The sequence below is a fragment of the Saccostrea cucullata genome, unplaced genomic scaffold, assembly GCF_032062105.1.
Source record: "Saccostrea cucullata isolate Sc308-1 unplaced genomic scaffold, CSIRO_AGI_Scuc_v1 ctg11577, whole genome shotgun sequence".
NCBI lineage: Eukaryota > Metazoa > Mollusca > Bivalvia > Ostreida > Ostreidae > Saccostrea > Saccostrea cuccullata.
The window spans coordinates 1-20,590 of NW_026922738.1; the positions used below are offsets into that span (position 1 = coordinate 1).

A 20,590-nucleotide genomic window follows, 5' to 3' on the forward strand; every position below is an offset into this window, starting at 1 on the left:
AAATAAACAAAGATGAGAGGAATTCAACTTCAACAATTTTTTACCTTGATCTTTTCTTTGACCCTTAACCTCATTTTTTTCATTTTTTAAAAGGAATTTTGAAATCGGAAATTTCTTTTATCAAACCTGATATTATATGCTGTTACATATTGGTGAGAGCTATTCAACTTCATATATCTTAAGAGTATGAATTTCCATTGACCTTGATATGACCTAACTTTTTTCAGATTTGCATTTAGCTTATTTTAACAAAACCATCCAAGATATTTTAATGTAAGCGTTTATTGATAATTTGTTGACAATTCATCAACTGTTTCCATGCGATTCTTTTTTTTTTCTTTACCTTATCATAGAGCTTTGACTTTACCTTTTTGTGTAAAACTCAGTTTTCAACAAACTATTCAAGATATTTTCATCAACTTCAAACACTCAAAATCAAATTTTCATGTTAAAATTTATGCGCTGATGAACATTGGCGTAGACATTCATATTATATAGACATTTCTATTTTTAGACTTCTAACATATATGATCTAAAAAGGTTTCATGATTTTCTTTTTTGATCATTGTTAAAAGATGAACACGACGCGTAAATATTCATACGCCATTTTTAATGTTACTGTCTACGATATTTGCACTGGGGTATACTCTTTGCATTATTTACACCTAAATGCTTAATTGTAGCGAGTATCCGCTGAGAAAGGCGACCGTGTTCGTGCTGGATAATTTGCATTACATTTGTTTACTTTTATTGCAGTCACGTATATTTGTTTGTTTATAGACGAAAATACAGGGCTTGTTGACGCTCCTGAGTTTTGTATAAGATACGTCCGTCTACATATACACCGATGACGATTGATTACACTTAACAAAGACGAAGTGAGCAGCTCTATATATGGGGGCACTCAGATATAACAAGGGTCAAGTCGAATATGGCGAAAAATTCTTTTCACAAATCGTGTACAAATTTAAAAAGTAGTTTTTCAGCTGAACACTACTAATAAATAAGCATCGTCCCAGCAGGCACACAACGTTGTTTAAACGTTGAATATTAGTTGAAGTTGGGTTTAGACTTTGATAAATCTAGATACAATATTTATTCAACGTTGACTTTTCAACGTTGAAAATTTAAGGTTGAATCAACTTCGAATTCAAATTGATTTCAACTGCCATCATTGATTCAACGTCGGGTCTTCGCTGAGCGGGCCAATCCTATTTTTCGCTGATAGATAATATGGACTATAACACTGTTGGACCATAACGAGGTTGGACTAGACAAAGTCGCACTGCCGTATAGCATTACTAACTATCATTACCAACAAGGATGGTAAATATAGAAACATTCAATGATAAATATGAATTCAATACGAATTTGCCAAAGTACGAATTAGAAAGTTACGCAGTAGAACTTGGAATTGTTTCATGTTCTGGACTTTTTCATGACCACATGTGAAAATACAAAACGTTTGTAAATGCTCGGGTTTTGTAACATGATTAATTTATAAAATATATTTTGGTGAAAATCATTGTAACACAATTAATTGTTGACAGGAATTTGAACACTTACTGTTAACAACATATAATATTTTTCATATAGAGATATACCGTATGTTTTCATTTAAGGGGTCCGACCCTCTGCTATAGATTTCACCTTGCTATTGAAAACTGGTTTTTTTATTTAAATCTTGGTATTAAGTTCTGAGGGTTGTGTTATGTTGACTTTTTGAATATTTTCCGGATGTCCTACTGCGTATGCTCTTAATTCGTAATTTGGCAAAATCGTACTGAATTCTTATTTATCATATGCATTGAATGTGCAAAATTCCTATATTTACCATCCTTATTAGTTATAATAGTTAGTAATGATATACGGTAGTGCAACTTTGTCAAGTCCGACCTCTTTATGGTCTGACAGTGTTATAGTCCGACACTATCATTGTCCAAATTTAGCAACGTTGTGTTCCGGCTGGGATAATATTTACTTCATCACCGGAAAAACTTAGAACTTTTTTCACTTTATAAGGCCAAAACTGAATGACTACTATCCAAAGACACTGGTCCATGCTCACATTTGATATTGGAATTATTTAAGCCTAATTGATAGTTGCTTCAAATACGAGTACCACACAAACACGTTGATGTTTGCTCGTACCAAGAAACATTTTGATAATGATGAGAGGATAACTAATAATGGCGCACATTGTACTGCTGTCTTAAACTATGTTCAAGTTTATCACAGGGAAAAAAATAACTCTCAATGCTTTATCGACACGATAGCACCTATGTCTCTTTAAACAATGGTAAAGGCCGATGTATTATAGGTTGATATTATTTTGTAAATGTGAGCTTAGAAATGAAAGATTATATGTCATTTAATAATATTTCATTCCTAAATTTAAAAAAAATGATTTTCCATAACTTGCTCTTGATTTTTAAACACAACTAAGAATTTGTAGTAGCCCATAATACATCGCAACTTATTTTTCAGTCGATAAAGTAAACGGAAAGCTAAATATATGCTGACGTGAACAAAATCTAGTGGTCTCGACCTGTATAAGAACCATTCGATTTTATAACACCCGCTTGCATACATGCAACTCGAGACCTACGTGTAATTTTCTATGGGGCACCATAGTTTTCCTTTCATGGTTTGATTTTATTTTTTAAGTGAATTATCTGTTTGTATATACCCCCTAGGGATCCGGGTCAGAATAGGTTCTCAGTACCCCCTTGCCCCTTGCTTGTCGTAAAAGGCGACTAAATGGGGCGATCCTTCGGATAAGAGGGTATAAACTGAGGCCCCGTGTCACAGCAGGTGTGGCACGATAAAGATCCCTCCCTGCTCGAAGACCGTATGTGCCGAGCATAGGCCTAAATTTGCAGCCCTTCACCGGCAATGGTGACGTCTCCATATCAGTGAAATATTCTGGAGAGGGACGTTAAATAGTATACAATCAATCTGTTTGTATATAATGCAAAGATTTATACATTTGATGTAACTTTTCTCCTGGTTCGGAAAAGGTGGGTTAAATTTGATTTTTTAATTGTAAAATATCAGTGTGCTTGATAATTGCACAGCAATAAAGGTGTACATCCTCTCAGGTAAGAACTCTACAGCGAAATACTTTGAATTGTTAAAAGGTCTGGAGTTTATATAATGGTTGTAGGAATAGCGGCGATAAAAAAAAATATTGCGAACAATGCCTTTAAAAGCAGTACTTATGTTTAGTTAATTTTTATGTATAATCATGAAAAGCAAAAGTGAAATAGTAATAAGATACTTATAATGAGTGAGTTTCTTTCATTTCAAGATTCATTCGAAACACTCGGGCCTTTGATTTAAAATTAAATAATTATTGAAGTTTTGGTGATTTTCAGTTTGAAGAAATGTGTATGTTTCTCTTGCTTGTGGTCGTCTTTCTCTTGGCCTATGGTTCTGCCATCCAATCACTTCTATACAGACAGACAAAAGAATCAAGCATATGGGATATCCTAAAAGACGTTGTGTTTTATCCCTATTGGGAGCTATATGGAGAATTGGCGTTTGAAGAAACTAAGAAATTTAAAAGTAAGTAATAAAAAACGATACCAAAATATCAAAACATAGTTGATTTATTGTCAGTAAGACCAAAAAAAAAAATCTTTTAGAACCCAAAATAACAAATCATATCTGATTATTTTAAAAGTCGGTAAGAAAAAAAAAAACAGAGTTTTGAAAACAAGTCTCAAAAGTCTCAAGAGGACCTCAATAATCTCAAAATCTCATTAATAGGTATAATTTTATGTTTGAAAGTGTATCAATGTTTAGTTTTGTTTATGACAAATATGAAAGTAAGATTCTCTGAGATGGTCACAAAATATAGCTAAAATATACGTATTCAAAAAAAAATTGGCGTCAATGCAATTGTTGAAAGTTAAATTCACCATTTATCTTTGATAACATTTTAAATATTATTTAAACATTTTAAATATTAACTTATTTAACATACATTGACTGAATATTTCCCCTTTATTTCTGATGAAAACTCATTGCCGTTATCATTGAAACAAATGGAGATAACGAACAGTATCCAATTTCAAAAGTCCACACACAATATAAAACAAGAGCAGAGAGAACAGGGACCTCCAAAACATTGGAGGTGGTATCAGGTGCCATAGAGGAGTGAGTATCCCCTGTCGACCTGTCACACCCGCTATGTGCTCCTTGTCATGATCAGGAAATAACAGAAAAGTCCGTCGTCATAATAATGTATGAATAGTGGACTAACAAATAGTATGAAAAGCGTCAGTCAGCATTCGACTCAATGATAAACTGTATTTGCTGACAAGGTCATTGTATAGACCAATGAACTAACGAATCGATGATTTAAATTGAAACTACTGAAATTCTTGTTTTATTAACTTGGTTGTCAATGAATTAATCCGTTTTAGAAATTGTGCATACGTAGAGCATGCTCTTGCGTATTGAATCAATTTAGTCATTTGCAGGTAAGGAAGTTATATTGCTGCTTAAGTAAGGAAAATTTACGATAATTCAATCTTGGTGAATTATGTTTAAGGCAATATCACCTGTGTGGACGAAGCGAAAGGGATTAACAGCACAATGTTGCGTTTGGTGGCACTGGCTAAATGTAAGCAGGAACACTGGCTTGTTTACATCTTGTGTGCAGGCTACCTCATCATGGGGAACATCCTACTGTTTAATCTTCTTATCGCCATCTTCAAGTGAGTCCAGTATCTAAGTTCTTTTGTAAAACTAAATGTACAGACAGCTTCAATTTTAAGTTTTCAGGTTCCATAGTCGATGATACATCATTGTTGTTTGTGGTGTTATGGGTAACGGACTAACATTTTCAAGATCACGGGTTCGATACTTATCATGCGGGTTAATATATTTCTGCAAGAAAAGTCAACCGTTCACTATTTTGGTATAGTGTGCTAACGCTAAATTAATCCTTTAAACACAATACAAAATTATATGGGTATTAGTTATACAAGGGAAATATACAAAAACAAAATAAATTCGCATAGGGGTGTCAAATTGATAAATATTTTGTTTACCTGTTCGTCACAACATTCTTTGTTGATTTTTTTTTTTCAGCCATATCTTTACCAAGGTTGAGGAGAAATCGAACGAGATTTGGAAGTTCCAGATGTACTTCCTCACCATGGAGTTTGACAACAAGACGGCCTTGGTCCCGCCCCTAAGCATCATCCCCCACGTGTACATATGTTTAAAGTGGCTGGCTAGGAAAACCTGCTGCCGAAAAAAATCCAGAGGTAAGAGGGATCAAACTTGCAGATCATATGAAAGTTGAGGATCAAGACTTGAGGTGGTTGAAAAGGTGGAAACTTTGAAACTTAAGGGATGGGAGAAGAGGAACTGAATAATTCTAATGTGGAAGCACAGGGGAGAATGGGAAAATTTATGGGGAGAGAAAGTGGAAATGGTCAACCCAGAGGGAGAGGAAAAGAAAAATCTGACACATTCTGGCAAATTGTTCAAATGGAAAAGGGAACAGTTGCCAAACTTTCAGGATAGAGAGAAAAAACTGGCAATCTTTCAGGATAGTAAATAGATGACAAGCAAATCTGTCAGGATAAAACAGAGGGAACACTATCAAATCTTTCAAGATAAAAAATGGAAACTTGTCAAATCTTTCTGGATAGAAAAGATAAGGGAAAACTGGCGAATCTTTCAGGATAGAAATCAAGGGGAAACCTTGAAAAATTTCATAATGATAGAAAAGGGAGAGTTTAAGACATGAAAGATGAGGGGGAAAAGAGATCAAAGGTTGATTAAAGTAGAGCAGGAGATAGGTAAAGAAAGATGTCATGAGATCTAAAAATTATTATTTAAAATAAGAAATTGTGAAATTATTAATTTTTGTGGGAAGTTCAATTTTCTTGTTTTGTGGTATGAAGAGACAAACAAATTCAAAAATTCAACACAATTTAGATTCTCAAATATGTATCCATTCCCTTTGAACTAAATTTTTATCTACACAGCTAAGTTGGAGATACCACGTGAAAAACATTACTCTCATTAAATCTAAAAAGCAGCAGAGAGCATAATTTTAAAAGAAATCGGAAGTTTAACAGCCACCTAGGCAAAGTTTGTAGAAGGTTTATGTTTTTATGAGTCTGGTTTTGTTCTAGGAAAAAGAAACTAAAAATATATTGTGTATAATTGTGAATTTGGAAATCCAAAATTATTTTTATACGCCTGAATCGATAGATCCAGGGCAATCTGGTATTGTTTTTGTCCTGTCTATCTGTTTATCCGTTTATCAACTTTAACCTTCGCCATAGCTTTTGAACCGTGAAAGATAGAGACTTCATATTTGGTAGGCAAACTCTACTAATTGAGTTCTTTCAAATGAACAAATGTCAATGACCTTGTGACTTTGACTGTGACCTTTATGCTTAAATTTTTTTTTTCGAACTTTCGCCATAGCTTTTGAACCAAAGGAGATAAAGACTTCATATTTAATATGTATACATGTACTCAATTAATAACGATCTTTTTAAAACATTAATCAATGACCTTGTGACTTTGACTGTAACCTATATGCTAATAATAGCTTTTTTGATCTTTCGCTGTAACTTTTGAACCATATAAGAGATAGATATTTCATATTTAATATGCCTATACCAACAATTGATTTTTAGCTCTACTGGTCAGAGACCAGAAGAGCTTATGCGATAGTAATGCGTCCGGCGTCCGTCCGTCTGTCTGTCTGTCTGTCTGTCCGTCTGTAAACAATTTTTCAAAACGCTACTCCTCCTACAGTTCTGGTCTGATTTCAATATAACTTGGCACACAAGTAGACTACACTAAGATACATAGAATAGTGCATCGGTTTTTATTTTCGATGAACGGTGTTGCCATGGTAACTAAAAATAGATTTTTCTGTGAAATTTCTTCAAAACACTACTCCTTCTACAGTTTTGGTCTTATTTTAATATTACTTGGCGCACAAGTAGACTACACTAAGATACAAAGAATAGTGCATTGGTTTTTAATTTCAATGAACGGTGTTGCCATGGTTACTTAAAATAGAAATTTCTATCAAATTCTTTTAAAATGCTACTCCTTCTACAGTGTTGGTCTGATTTCAATATAACTTGGCACACAAGTAGACTACACTAAGATACATAGAATAGTGCATCGGTTTTTAATTTCGATGAACGGTGTTGCCATGGTTACTAAAAATAGAATTTTCTGTGAAATTCCTAAAAAACGCTACTCCTTCTACAGTTTTTATCTGATTTGGATATAACTGGGCAAACATGTAGATTACACTAAGATACAAAGAATAGTGCATCGGTTTTTGATTTCGATGAACGGTGTTGCCATGGTTACTAAAAATAGAATTTTCTGTGAAATTCCTTTAAAATGCTACTCCTTCTACAGTTTTGGTCTGATTTCAATATAACTTGGCACACAAGTAGACTACACTAAGATACATGTTATAGTGCATCGGTTTTTGATTTCGATGAACGGTGTTACCATGGTTACTAAAAATAGAATTATCTGTGAAATTCCTTTAAAACGCTACTCCTTCTACAGTTTTAGTTTGATTTTGAAATAAGTTGGCATACAAGTAGACTACACAAAGTTACATAAAATAGTGAAATGGTTTTTGATAAGTACAAACCAGTAGAGCTACAGTCTCAACAGAGACTTCTGATTTTTAAAATGACATCAAGCTCAATGACCTTGTGACCTTGACTATGACCTACATGGTAGAAATAGCTTTTTGAACTTTCGCCATAAATGTTAAGCCATATAAGAAATAGAGACTTCATTTTTAATATGCCTACTCCATAAATTAAGTTCTTTCAAATGACATTAAGGTGTGACCTTTCCTGGCTGTGACCTATATGCTTAAAATATCGTTCTTGAACTTTGTTGTCGCCAGGCGCATAGTATTTTTACAAACACATCTTGGTTTTAAAGTGTATTGATAGTGAAAGGAGTAATTTATAACTAGTGGAGTAATGTGTTTTTTCAAATAAATATCTGGTTTCTTTAAAAAATATTTTTGTGTTCATCTTAGGTGTACAGTTCACACAGAGACACTTGGAATTTCTTCATCTCTTTGAGAAAGAGGAAATGGCCAACTATCTAAGACGTATTAAATTAGAGCAAAAAGATTCGACAGAATCTAAACTACAAAAGCGGTAAGGCAGCTTTCTCAAACGAATAAATACAGAGCAAAGAGATTCATCAGAATGCCAATACATGAACGAACACGGTATCAAGTTTCCACGGAAATTAAACATTAAAGATGACATTAAAGTTTGTGTATCAAGTTAAATATAAAAAAAACATATAGCAAATAGAATTGTCCTTTATTCATTTCAGGGTAGAAGAGCTGTTTAAATTGGTGGAGGAGGAACTGACCGCTGACCACGGAGGCAGTTCTTTTAACCAGACGTTAAGTGCCACACAGACAGTCAAAATGACCCAAAAGACCACACCAGAGTCTTGTCCCTTGGAGCCCAGCGGTTGGCCTAGGACTGAAGCTGTCCTTGACTATGCCAAAATGTTGGAAGAGAAAGAGGAAGAGAAAACCAAAGAAGAAACACAGGAGGTTAGGGTGATTAACTTTCACTTTCATTTTGTTAGTCATGTTTTCCCCTACACATAGTAAGTGTTTTTAAATAACTTTAAGTATTTAAAGCATGAAGAATAGGTAATTTGGAATGTTACACATTTTTCTTTATACAAATCGAAGCTTCTTCAATGTTTTGTGTAAATTATAAGGACGATGTTGATGAGGATCGAGTAAAGAAAAAGAAGAAACTTAAAAAAGAAAAGAAGAAAAAGCAGCAGCAAATGGAGGAAATAATTATAAACTTGGATCAACGAAATAAAGCCAAACCTGAAAGTGAGGCCAATAAGGACTCTCCCTTAGAAACCAGGTCCCCAATAAGGCAGGGTCCAGACTCGAATCCCAAGAATCTGTTATTACGACGTCTCCAGACGACACAAAATAATTTGACTGATGATTCCTTTGATAGTGATGATGCTCAGCCGCAAGTTCCAGATTCTTCTATCATTATAAGTATGCCGAGAAGAACGCAGTCGTTTGATATACAGCCCAGTGACTCTGATTCTGACAGACCTCGGAGGATGCGGTCCAAGAAATCACTTCTCCGAGTGGAGAGCAGTACAGAGGACGAAAGGCGATCTAAAAAGAGAATCTTTAAACGACGAGGAAGCCACCAGCTGTCCGATACAGAATGAATATTTTGTTAAGTTTCTTGTAAATAGGAATTCTTATTTCCTTCAAGTGTAATTGAGATAAGGAAAATACTTGTATATGAAATATAAATTTAACAATGTTGCTTTTTTTCGATTATTGCTTCGATTGATCGAGTTTTGATCGTGCTTTGCGACCTTAACTGAAGAAAAATTCCTGAATTCTCTTTTATTTTGATTTTTCCAAGCTTTTCGAAACAGTTTTTCCAAACAAAACCATATGCTTATTTTTTTTTCATTTTGGCATAGAGACTAAATAATGGAAAACCAACTGGTAGCAATAAACTTCAAAGTGTATTTTGAGTATTTGAGTCTTTTTGACATTTTAGAATTAAGCCAGGAAAACTTACAATATAAGGTTGTATAAAGTAACACTAAACCTTTATGCCAGTTCAATTTTTGCTTGTTTTCCCATGAAGAGTTTTGATCAATGATTTAAATGCTTAGTTTTGATGAGATTTTATTTTCTCCGTAATTTTAAAAGAGGTGATGACTGTTGAATTCTTATTGAGATAGTTATTGATATTAAATGTATAACATTCATTTAATTTACCTTTGGTTTATGAGACATGAAAATCTCAAACAAATCTACCATAGATAACTTAAGTCAAAGTCATTTGGTAGTCCCAATCACTTTTTCCTTGATGTGTCGTGAACCCTAAGATATCTTTTTTTGGCGGGGGTGGTGGTGGTGGTGGTGGGGGGGGGGGGTCCCATGGATTTTGAGATACAAGGTTTAATTGTTATGTTCTTACTATTTTTACAAAACCAGAAAAATCTTTTTATGATATACATATAGCTTTATGTTTATGAAAATGTCTAGTATAAAAACTTTGAACCTGTAGATTTCAGCAGGATTTTATGAAGCCAATACTGAAATGTCATATTTCCCATTCCTTCATTTTACTTTTCGAGGAAATAACTAATTTTACTAGCATTTTGGCTACATGAACATCTTATTTTGAGAAATGCATATTGTAAAACTGCATTCAAATGTACAAGAGTGTAACAAGTTCATTCATTGACCCAATTAATAGAGATTCAGCTCCTCTAAAGAATATCTTCAGTTATTTCTTTTTTAGATTTGAATACTGGACTCGATTTTAAATTGAAGAAATAGGGACAAGAAACTTTGTTGCTCAGGAAATAGTAAGATTAATTTTAATCCCAAATCATGTATAAACTTGAATAGAAATGTTTTTGAGAGCAATAGATTTGACAGTTTGTTTGTCACCCTTAACTGCAATTTAACTGATAATTCATGGTATATAAGATTTTCTTGATTGATTAGAAAATAAGGGTTTTATAACATCGTATCGTTAATTTTTTTTATTCCATCAATTGCTCAATGTTGTATCTCTGATAAAAAGTGCAAACATATTTCCTCATCAATCTGTGATATACAATACGTTTATAACGTAATTATCATTCATGCCCTGCACATTGAAAGTCACTATTTTTTGTTGGGGAGGAGCTGAGATATTTTTTTCTTGTTTCAGAATGATATGAAGAGACTTTTCTTTCTTCAAACCAGACCAATCTGACCCCACACAAAATAAATGATTTTAAAGTAGTATAATGCCTCATCAAGAATATAGATATTCATAAGTATAATCACCTTCCTCAGTCATCACGTTAATATTCCTGAATAATTAAGTAAAATTCTACCATTCTACCATTTTGTATTTTGAACTTTTTGCTATATATATATATGCTTTCTTATTGCATATACTTCTACATGTAAAAAGAATTCTCTATATTGATTAGTTCACAGATAATATTTCATGAAAACATCTTTAATTGTTCGAAATACTAGTATGACTGTTTCAAATTCCAATGTATTGTTAAGTATTGTGATTTTACTTTGCAAATATAACGTCATTTCATCTGAATGGAAATATATTTGTCTTTTTAAGCAATTATGTTTTTGCATTTGTATATATTCTGTACATTTATAACTGTTTTATTTTGTTCTTTAATTCATGAACTTACTTTTATAATTCCGTCCACAAGTAGCTCTTACGAGGTTTGTGTTTGATGATATTTAAATTGATATACGAACCCTGTGATAATCAAACTGCAGCTACATATGTATTGTAAAAGCAACCTGTCCAGTGTACGTATATATGAATTGCTCACTTCTCCATTGTACCTGATCCCTCCTCTGATATTTTGGAGGACCGTGTTTGCTCTGCTCCTATTTTGTATGTTTTTATGGACCCTTGATCTTTAATACTGTTCCATATCTCCATGAGTTTCATTTATTTCTGTATCTGAAATTTGTCCACAAGCTTTATTTATTCCTACATTTTTAAAACCTAAAAACAATACCAAATACTAGTTAATTTTAAGTTTTTTTTATATACCTGACCAGTCTTTTACGAGATAGTAAGTATATAATATATTTGTCTTGGTAATTTTGATCCAAATCAGTAGTGCATGTACATTCTTTTGTTTATAGATCTAAATAAGATATGTAATCTGGATTCAGTTAAGAAGAAATAGGTATTTTAAAAATTCATGGTGTGCATTGGATACCTTGACAGCTGTAAACCAACTGAGGAAAGTTTTTTGATCCAAACATTTTGTTCTTATGCTATAGTATTGTCTGTTCTCCTGAGTTATCACCTTCTGCTTGACCCATTGTATTATATGTATATATGTTTAATATGTTTCTGTACCTCATGTATCATGTTTTGGAGTGAATAAATTGAATTGAATTGACACTTTAATCGTGATTTGATATATAAATATATATAGAATTTTTTTGTACAATCTATATTGAATTTTGCATAGGTTATTTCCAGCAACATATCTGTAGAAAATCATAATCTATATTTTAGATATTTTAGAAATAGAATTAGAAATATAATAAAAACCTTGTGTTTAATAACATATTTACTCCTGTTTCCATGGTATTATCAATCATCACCTATGTGTACTTGTTAGATTATGTCAAGGCATCATTTTACATTTGTTGATAATAAAATCTGATACTATGTAATTAAATCTTGTTTTTCTATCACGAAAATAATTCTCTGATGTAATATTCTCATCTAAGTGTAATGTATAGGGAGATAATATGAGCATCCCCTGCTGACCGGTCTTACCCGCCGTGTGCTCCTTGTCATGATCGGAAAATAACGGAAAAATTCGTTGTCAATTCAGTGTATAGATAATGGAATAACAACTAGTACGAAAAACGTCAGTCAGCATTTGACTCAATGTATTTGCTGACAAGGTTATTATATCGACCATCGAACTTACGAAATGATGACTCTAAACGAGACTGCTGATATTCTTGTTTCATCAACTTGCTTGTCATTAAGTTACCTCGTTTTAGAAATTGTTTATACGTAGAGCATGCTCTTGCGTATCGAATCAACTGAGATATATACACTCCGTATGCAGGTGATGAAGGTATAATGCTGCATAAATAAGGGAAGTTGACGATAGAAAAGTTAAAGTCATCACATTTGTCAAATAGCTTGGTTGTTAGATTATAATTAACGTCTTTTTCATGTAAAATATTCAAGTATGAAAGAGATGTGTCAGATTTTGTGGTATCTTTTATCTCAATCTCACCGGAATATATTGTATCGATTGATTGATTGATTGTATACTGTTTAACGTCCCTCTCCAGAATATTTCACTGATATGGAGACGTCACCATTGCCGGTGAAGGGCTGCAAATTTGGGCCTTTGCTCGGCACTCAGGGCCATTGAGCAGGGAGGGATCTTTATCGTGCCACACCTGCTGTGACACGGGTCCTCGGTTTATACGGTCTCATCCGCAGAATCGCCCCATTTAGTCGCCTTTTACGACAAGCAAGGGGATACTGAGGACCTATTCTAACCCGGATCCCCACGGGATATATTGTATCGACAAAAGAATGGAAATTACCATTGTTAATTGAAAATACGTCATTGATATATCTAAAAGTCGAGTTGAAGGCCACAGCAAGTGCCTTCTTATTTTTACGCATAAGATTTTGCACAAATTCTGCTTCATATGAATATAAAAATAGGTCTTCTAATAACGGGGCGCAATTGGTACCCATGGGAATTCCAATAGATTGTATAGAAATCTATAATAATGAAGTTTCGGAATCCAATATATGTAGGGTAGTTCAAATTCATTTTGGCTCTGTGGAATATTAAAAATATTTAAAACTGATATTTGATTTTGAAGAATTTCTTCCTTAGAAAGGGAAGTATAAGTATAAGTGGTATTACCACTTGTTGAATTAAATCCAGGTTCTTCTAAAATACAATTTATATAATGTGCCTTACGAGCGAAGACAATGTTGTTACCTGCTTTGTCGGCAGAAACCAGTACGTACTAATCATGTAATCTATCTAATTTTTTTTCACTTCATTTAGATCTGGATTATTGAACACAGAAGGATAGATGGTTTTCATATTGATCCTTAATCTTTTATTACGTGACTTTAACATGGATCTGATACATTTAATCCATTCTGACAAAATGTCAACGTCATCTTTTTTCATATCTGGCCCATCGTCTGGCGCAATTTTCAACAGAATCCATAATATTTATGAAATTCCAACGCCAGTTGAAGGATCGGGGTTCCTTATATTTAGGACCTTTTAAAAATAAGTGATCTAAGGTCCTCATTATATTTACGTCACCTGTAATAACGTGTCCAGTAGGACTATAGTTATATGGCGAAGAAGAACACAATTCAAAATTTATAGTATCTGTAAATAAAAATACTACAGCGTTATGTCTATAGTCAATGTAGATGATTAAAATTTACGAAACACAGTTTTATACTACTGAAAGGAGTCTGTGGTATGCAATTGATGTATCTGATTTAAATAAAAATCAAACAACAAAATAAATCAGTAATTGCTAAAGATAAGTTTTAGTTATAATAGACTTCAAAGCAATATTTATCACCTGAGATCATATAATGATTTGTCATCATTTATTTACAATCATGGACAGGTAAAACTGGTCATTAAAGCTATTTATGACTGATGAGGCTGGCCAGTAAATCATACACTGTTTTTCTTCACGATTGTGCATGTTTATTGATACTCTGAATCAGATGACACATTTTGATATGACCAAATTTTGACCTTTATCCTTGGACTTGTCTGACCTTGACTGCTAAGACTCATCTTTATTATTTTATCTACTGACACTATGGATACAACGTTCTATAATTATTTAAAGAGACCATATACTACGATATTTATTTACAGAGAATGTAGACATTATGTTCTATCTTATTTATATACAAGGAGTATAGACATAACGTTCAACTGTATTTATCTTCAGCGACTATAACGGTCTACTGTATTTGTTTATAGACACTTCAGACATAAAGTTCTAATGTGTCAATCTACATTGGCTATAGACATAATGATCTAGTATAAGTATTTACAGATACTATTAATTTTAAGTTTCACTATAAAGACCAGAAGCATATAACTATTCACTGAATTTATTCTTTTACTATTTGTCAAAAAACAATTTTATTCTTTAAATTTCTCATTGAAATATAAACAGGTATTTTTAAACTGCGTGTGTATTTGCTTACTGGTTACTTGTTCGTTATTTTTTATTCATTGCGCATATAAGCACTTATATATTTTTTATTATATTAAATGGTTTAAAAAAACAACTTCAAATGACAGGAAAGTTCATGACTCATGCCAAATAATGATAAATAATTAAATGTCGCCAAAAGCCATCAAGGCCAATGTCTGAGAGTCCATAGTCACAAATGGAAATGTCGACCAAAACATCGACTCCAGGGAACTTGGCAATTTTCAGAAAACATAGAGGCTCATGGCCAAATTTTACTAGTCAGTAACGTCAACATGCTGTTAGACAGTGTTCTTATCGATTCCAATATCAGTTTACACGACAAATAGACCTCTAGTTTAACTTTTTTGTTGTTCAGAAAATTACTGCTATTGGCCTTGCGTGCATGTACTTTGAAATATGATTGGCCATTAAATACTTTGTGTAAAAAATCAAGATAAGTTTGAAAGGACGTTGTTTCTCCTTTAGAAAATTGTTTTTAATTTGTACAGGTTTGCCACCGGTCACGCTCTCTCTTTCTCTCTCTCGTCAATATCATAGTCGAGAATGTTCAATGTTGTAACATAGAGTAGACAGTGAAAAATGAAACTACCAATAGGTTTATTTTTGTATATAAATACTAGTATACAGATTGGAGTTATTTACATTTAATAATTAAGGAACATATTTTACACTTATTACACCCACTTTAGACAGCTTGTGACAAGAGTCTAAATGTGAAATCAACTTCAAATTAATTGATAAATAATAGCATACATGGAGTACTAGTAACCTTTTTAAAAACAACAATGCAATTGTACTATGTGCACGCTGTAGTAACCTAGTAATGAAAACATGTTGATTGAATTTTCTGCTTGAGAAAAATATCGAACATTTTTATTTTTGTAGCTAACAAGACAAAATACTTATACTGAGTATCCTAAATACGCGGGATGAAGGGTCTTTGTTAATACGTGCTGCTTAGGATATTACAAAATTCTGCTCCATACCTCTACCATCAGCGCCACTTTGTTGTTGTTATTGAGGTTTTTGTTCGTTTTTTTTCCGGTTGTTTTTTATGTGTTTATTTGTTTTTTTACGGAAGTGTATTAGTGCGAATTAACGTCTCTCTCTCTCAATAAAAAATATTCAGCTTCTGCTCCAGTATTAAATTATACCAAGTTTTTATTTCGTAAAGTATTTTCAAATTGGTTTGAATTATTTGCTTTTTGCTTAAGATGATGTTTTTTTTATCTTCCTGAGCCTAGATTTTATACTCTCCACACTTCATACATGGCTTTCCTACTGTCTTTTTTCTTCAGTGGTTTTACTGTTTTAAGTAGATTTGTCTGACTTTGATGTAAGAATGAATAAGATTGCAGACTTCCCTTTCAACTTTTTTTTTTTACAACATTTGTTATGCATTTTCTGAATTCTAAGGATGCATGTGTTTGCTTGTTTTTTAACTTTCTGTTTCGTTGGTACTCGTGTTTTTTATTCTTTTTCTTTTTAATTAATGGTGGTGTTCTGTTACATTGGTGTCGGAAGCAAATTAAAAGTGGGGGGGGGGGGGGGGGGGGGGGGGGGGGGGGGGGGGGGGGGGGGGGGGGGTAATTGAAAGAGAAAAAAATCAATCCTAAAAGGATCTTGAGAAGGAAAACATAAGAAGAAAAATAGTAAAAACTCTGCAAAAGCGAAAATTTAATTCGTACAATATAAGTGTGTGTGGGAGGGGCTAATAAAAAAGACTAGAGTTTTAAAGCTTTAGTTAATCAAAGTATCAAAGTTATCATTATATTCGTAATAAATCAAAGTTTTTAAAGTGTCCACTATGGAACGCCATAGCTGCCTTAAGGTATGGTACATAATGTTACATGGTGTGTTCTATATAATAAAGGGTTGAATCAATATAACAAAGGGTCACCACTCCTTGTTAAAGGGTGAAGCGCACATAATACATGGTGCGTTCAATATAATAAAGGGTCGGTTCTTCATGTTAAATGGTCACCACTCCTTGTTTTACGGTGAAAGATACATTATAAATGGTGTGTTTAATATAATAAAGGGTCGGTTTAATGTGTTATATGGTCACCACTCCTTGTTATCGGGTGAAAGGTGTATAAATGGTGCATTCGGTATAATAAAAGATCGGTTTAAATGGTCGCCGCTACTTGTTATAGGGTGAAGTATACAAATTAAATAGTGCATTCAATATAATAACGGGTCGGTTTAATATGTTAAATGGTCGCCGCTACTTGTTATAGGGTGAAGAATACAAATTAAATGGTGCATTCAATGTAATAAAGGGTCGGTTTAATATGTTAAATGGTCGCCGCTACTTGTTATAGGTAGCTGCAGATCTGTAGCTCTCCGAAAAAAAATATTGATAGACCGGATATATTTTTTCGGAGAGCTACAGATCTGCAGCTATGTTATAGGGTGAAGTATACAAATTAAATGGTGCATTCAATATAATAACGGGTCGGTTTAATATGTTAAATGGTCGCCGCTACTTGTTATAGGGTGAAGAATACAAATTAAATGGTGCATTCAATGTAATAAAGGGTCGGTTTAATATGTTAAATGGTCACCGCTAAATGTTATAGTGTGAAGTATACAAATTAAATGGTGCATTCAATATAATAACGGGTCGGTTTAATATGTTAAATGGTCGCCGCTACTTATTATAGGGTGAAGTATACAAATTAAATGGTGCATTCGATATATTAAAGGGTTGGTTTTATATGTTAAATGGTCACTGCTACTTGTTTTAGAATCAATGGTAGATAAATGGTGTGTTCTACAAAGTAAATGGTTGGTTTACCATGTTAAATGGTTACTGCTACTTGTAATAGGATAAAAGGCACATAATAAACATTTAAAATAACTTAAATAACACATTAAAAAATGCGTCAAGTACAATTATCATTGTTGAGCTAATTTTACATGGTTTCAAAAAACGCACATTAAATATTAGCTATGATAAATTAATTAACTGGTGTTAGAGAGGGATTCCAATGGCACAGTTCTCCTTTAGTATTCTTATTTAAATCCGTAATTTTTTTTTTCTAATTTGATTCTAATATTTTATTAATGTATTATCTTAGTTCTAACCTCTTGTTTTACTAATTCATTTTTCGTAAAAATGTAAAATTAAAAAAAAAGGGAAGAAAGAAATTAAGAATGAGTAATCCGGATGAAATTTTGCAAAGAGAATGGGACGAACTTATCCTTTGTAAAACTGGCTTATGGAACAAAAGTGGCTCGTATTTTTAGATGTTTATCACTATCAAGTACGATTGTAAAAAAAAAAATGCTAATGGTAGGGGAGGGAGAGCTAAGTGTCAGGCGCAGATCCGGTCCAAGATTTTTTTTTCCAGGGGAGGGGTCCACACCAGTAAAAGAAACATTAATTCCTGACATCTCTTGACAAGCAAAACAGAAAAAACTTTTTCAAATGTGAAAAAACTATTTCCGGGGGCGCACCTCTAGACCCTCGCACGAGTGTTACTTCTCTTTTTGCCGTACGTAATGTTTAATCTTCTGAGGAACATCACAGTAACTAATTTTATAATGTTAAAATATAAGATGTTAAAAAACGGGTCGGTTTAATATGAAAAATTTCATATCAAATCAAATCGGTGCGCTTTCCCATTCGTACCATAGACTTACATAGATATCTTGATATTTTATTGTTTCAGATTAAATTTACTAATTCTGAGATGTGATGGGGGGTGGGGGTTGTTTGCTTGTTTATTTTTTCTATTTTTATTGTTTTATTTTTTCTTTTGAAACTATTAAAATTAGCTACACAATTTGACACATCTTTACCCTTTTTTGTATATTTCAACCTATAACAAGTAGCGGCGACCATTTAACATATTAATTCGACCCTTTATCATATTGATTCACCATTTAATTTGTATACCTCACCCTATAACAAGTAGCGGCGACCATTTAACATAGTAAACCGACCCTTTATTATATCGAATTCACCATTTAATTTCTATACTTCACCCTTTAACAAGTAGCGGCGACCATTTAACATATTAAACCGACCCTTTATTATATTATATGCATCATTTATTTCGAATCTTTCACAGTATAATAAGAAGCGGTGACCATTTAACATAGTAAACAGACCCTTTATTATATTAAACACACCTTGTGTTATGTGCGCTTCGCCCTAGAACAAGGAGTGGTGACCTTTTAACATAAAGAACCGACCCTTTATTATATTAAACACACCATGTATTATGTGCGTTTCACCCTTTAACAAGGAGTGGTGACCCTTTATTATATTGATTCAACCCTTTATTATATAGAACACACCATGTAACATTATGTACCATACCTTAAGGCAGCTATGGCGTTCCATAGTCCACTGCAGTGTCAAAGTGATCACTATAGCAAATCAGTTTTCAAAGTGATCACTATAATAGTAAATCAAAGTTTTTATCATAGTAAATTAAAGTTAATTTTCATAGTTATGAAATCACTATAGCATACGAAAGTGTCAGAGGTATCACTATAGTAAATCAAAATAAAAAAGTTATCACTATATACCATATAGTAAATGACAGTGTCAAAGTTGTCACTTAAAGTGCCCCCTTCGACACCCCCTTAGATCCACGCCTTTTCTTCTTTATTTTCCTTCAGCGGGGGTACACAGATTCTCTGAATGTAAGATTACCGATATCAGCCTGTCTAAAATAAAATTACACGGCTTATAATTTTGTTTTTTGTACGTGTACATTTCTTGAAATTTGTACACATGGCAAAAATATAAAAAAATTCTTTCGCGAAAAGACAAAATGTAGATGTACAATTCTTAAAAGTTGACAAAAAAATATATAGCGGTATATATAAAAGATTTTGTCACTACAATTACAATTACAAGTTCAAGAATTGTACATGTACATTTTGTCCTTTCGCGAAAGAACTTTTTATATTTTTGTACGTGTACAAATTTCAAGAAATGTACATGTACAAAAGACAAAATTATAGGCCGTGTATTTTTTTTTTTTTTTTTTTACATTTTTGTACATGTACAAAAGACAAAATTATAGGTCGTGTAATTTTATTTTAGACAGGCTTATATCGGCCATCGTACTGAATGAGCTGTTTAAATGAAAAGTTTTGCTTCCCTACATATCAGTTCCTGCTGTGCACATGTAGTCCTCCGTTTAGAGGCTCAATAATGAAATGCTAATACATGTATATAGGACTAATCTTATAGTGTCCTTAAAGTAGATAAAAGTGCTGTGTAAATTCTTTATAATGGTGCAATTAATTCAAAGTACAGTTATGTAGTGCAACATTTGGTACGCTTATGGTAGAAATTTAAAGCAAGGCATAGCATTATAAAGGCGTTCTCAACTACATGTATAAGTGTCATCTCTTCAAACAAGAGCTTTAGTGCCCTCTCTAGATACTCCCCTTCAGTGTCTGTCTGTGAACATTATTTTATTTGAAGACTCGGCTGTTCCCCTCGTGTCAAGGAAAAATTACCCAAATATGAAAATGCTGTCTCAGCATAAAATTTATTCGATTAATGACTAACCTTGTTAAAACTATATGACAGATGAAAGATGATGCCGCAATAATTATTCAACGAACGTTTATCGACAAAATAAATAGTCTCCAAAAGTAGGTCACTCAATCTGGTGCAAGAGAACACTGCAGTAGCTTAGACATCAATGCAAGCAATTAAGCTAACTTCATAATTTTTTGGTATTAGTTTCAAGTTTACTTTTCCGTTCC

General features: G+C 33.0%; 1 protein-coding gene across 1 annotated transcript; it reads left to right on the top strand.

Moving 5' to 3' along the window:
- Window positions 1–3,377: 3,377 nt before the first annotated feature.
- Window positions 3,378–9,315, top strand: LOC134262306 (transient receptor potential cation channel subfamily M member 3-like; the record flags this gene model as incomplete). The annotated part of the gene is made up of 6 exons (XM_062744679.1): window positions 3,378–3,567; window positions 4,559–4,724; window positions 5,101–5,279; window positions 8,063–8,186; window positions 8,371–8,599; window positions 8,773–9,315. Coding segments are annotated over 6 exons (1,371 nt in total), but the record flags the coding sequence as incomplete, so codon positions are not given.
- Window positions 9,316–20,590: the final 11,275 nt, after the last annotated feature.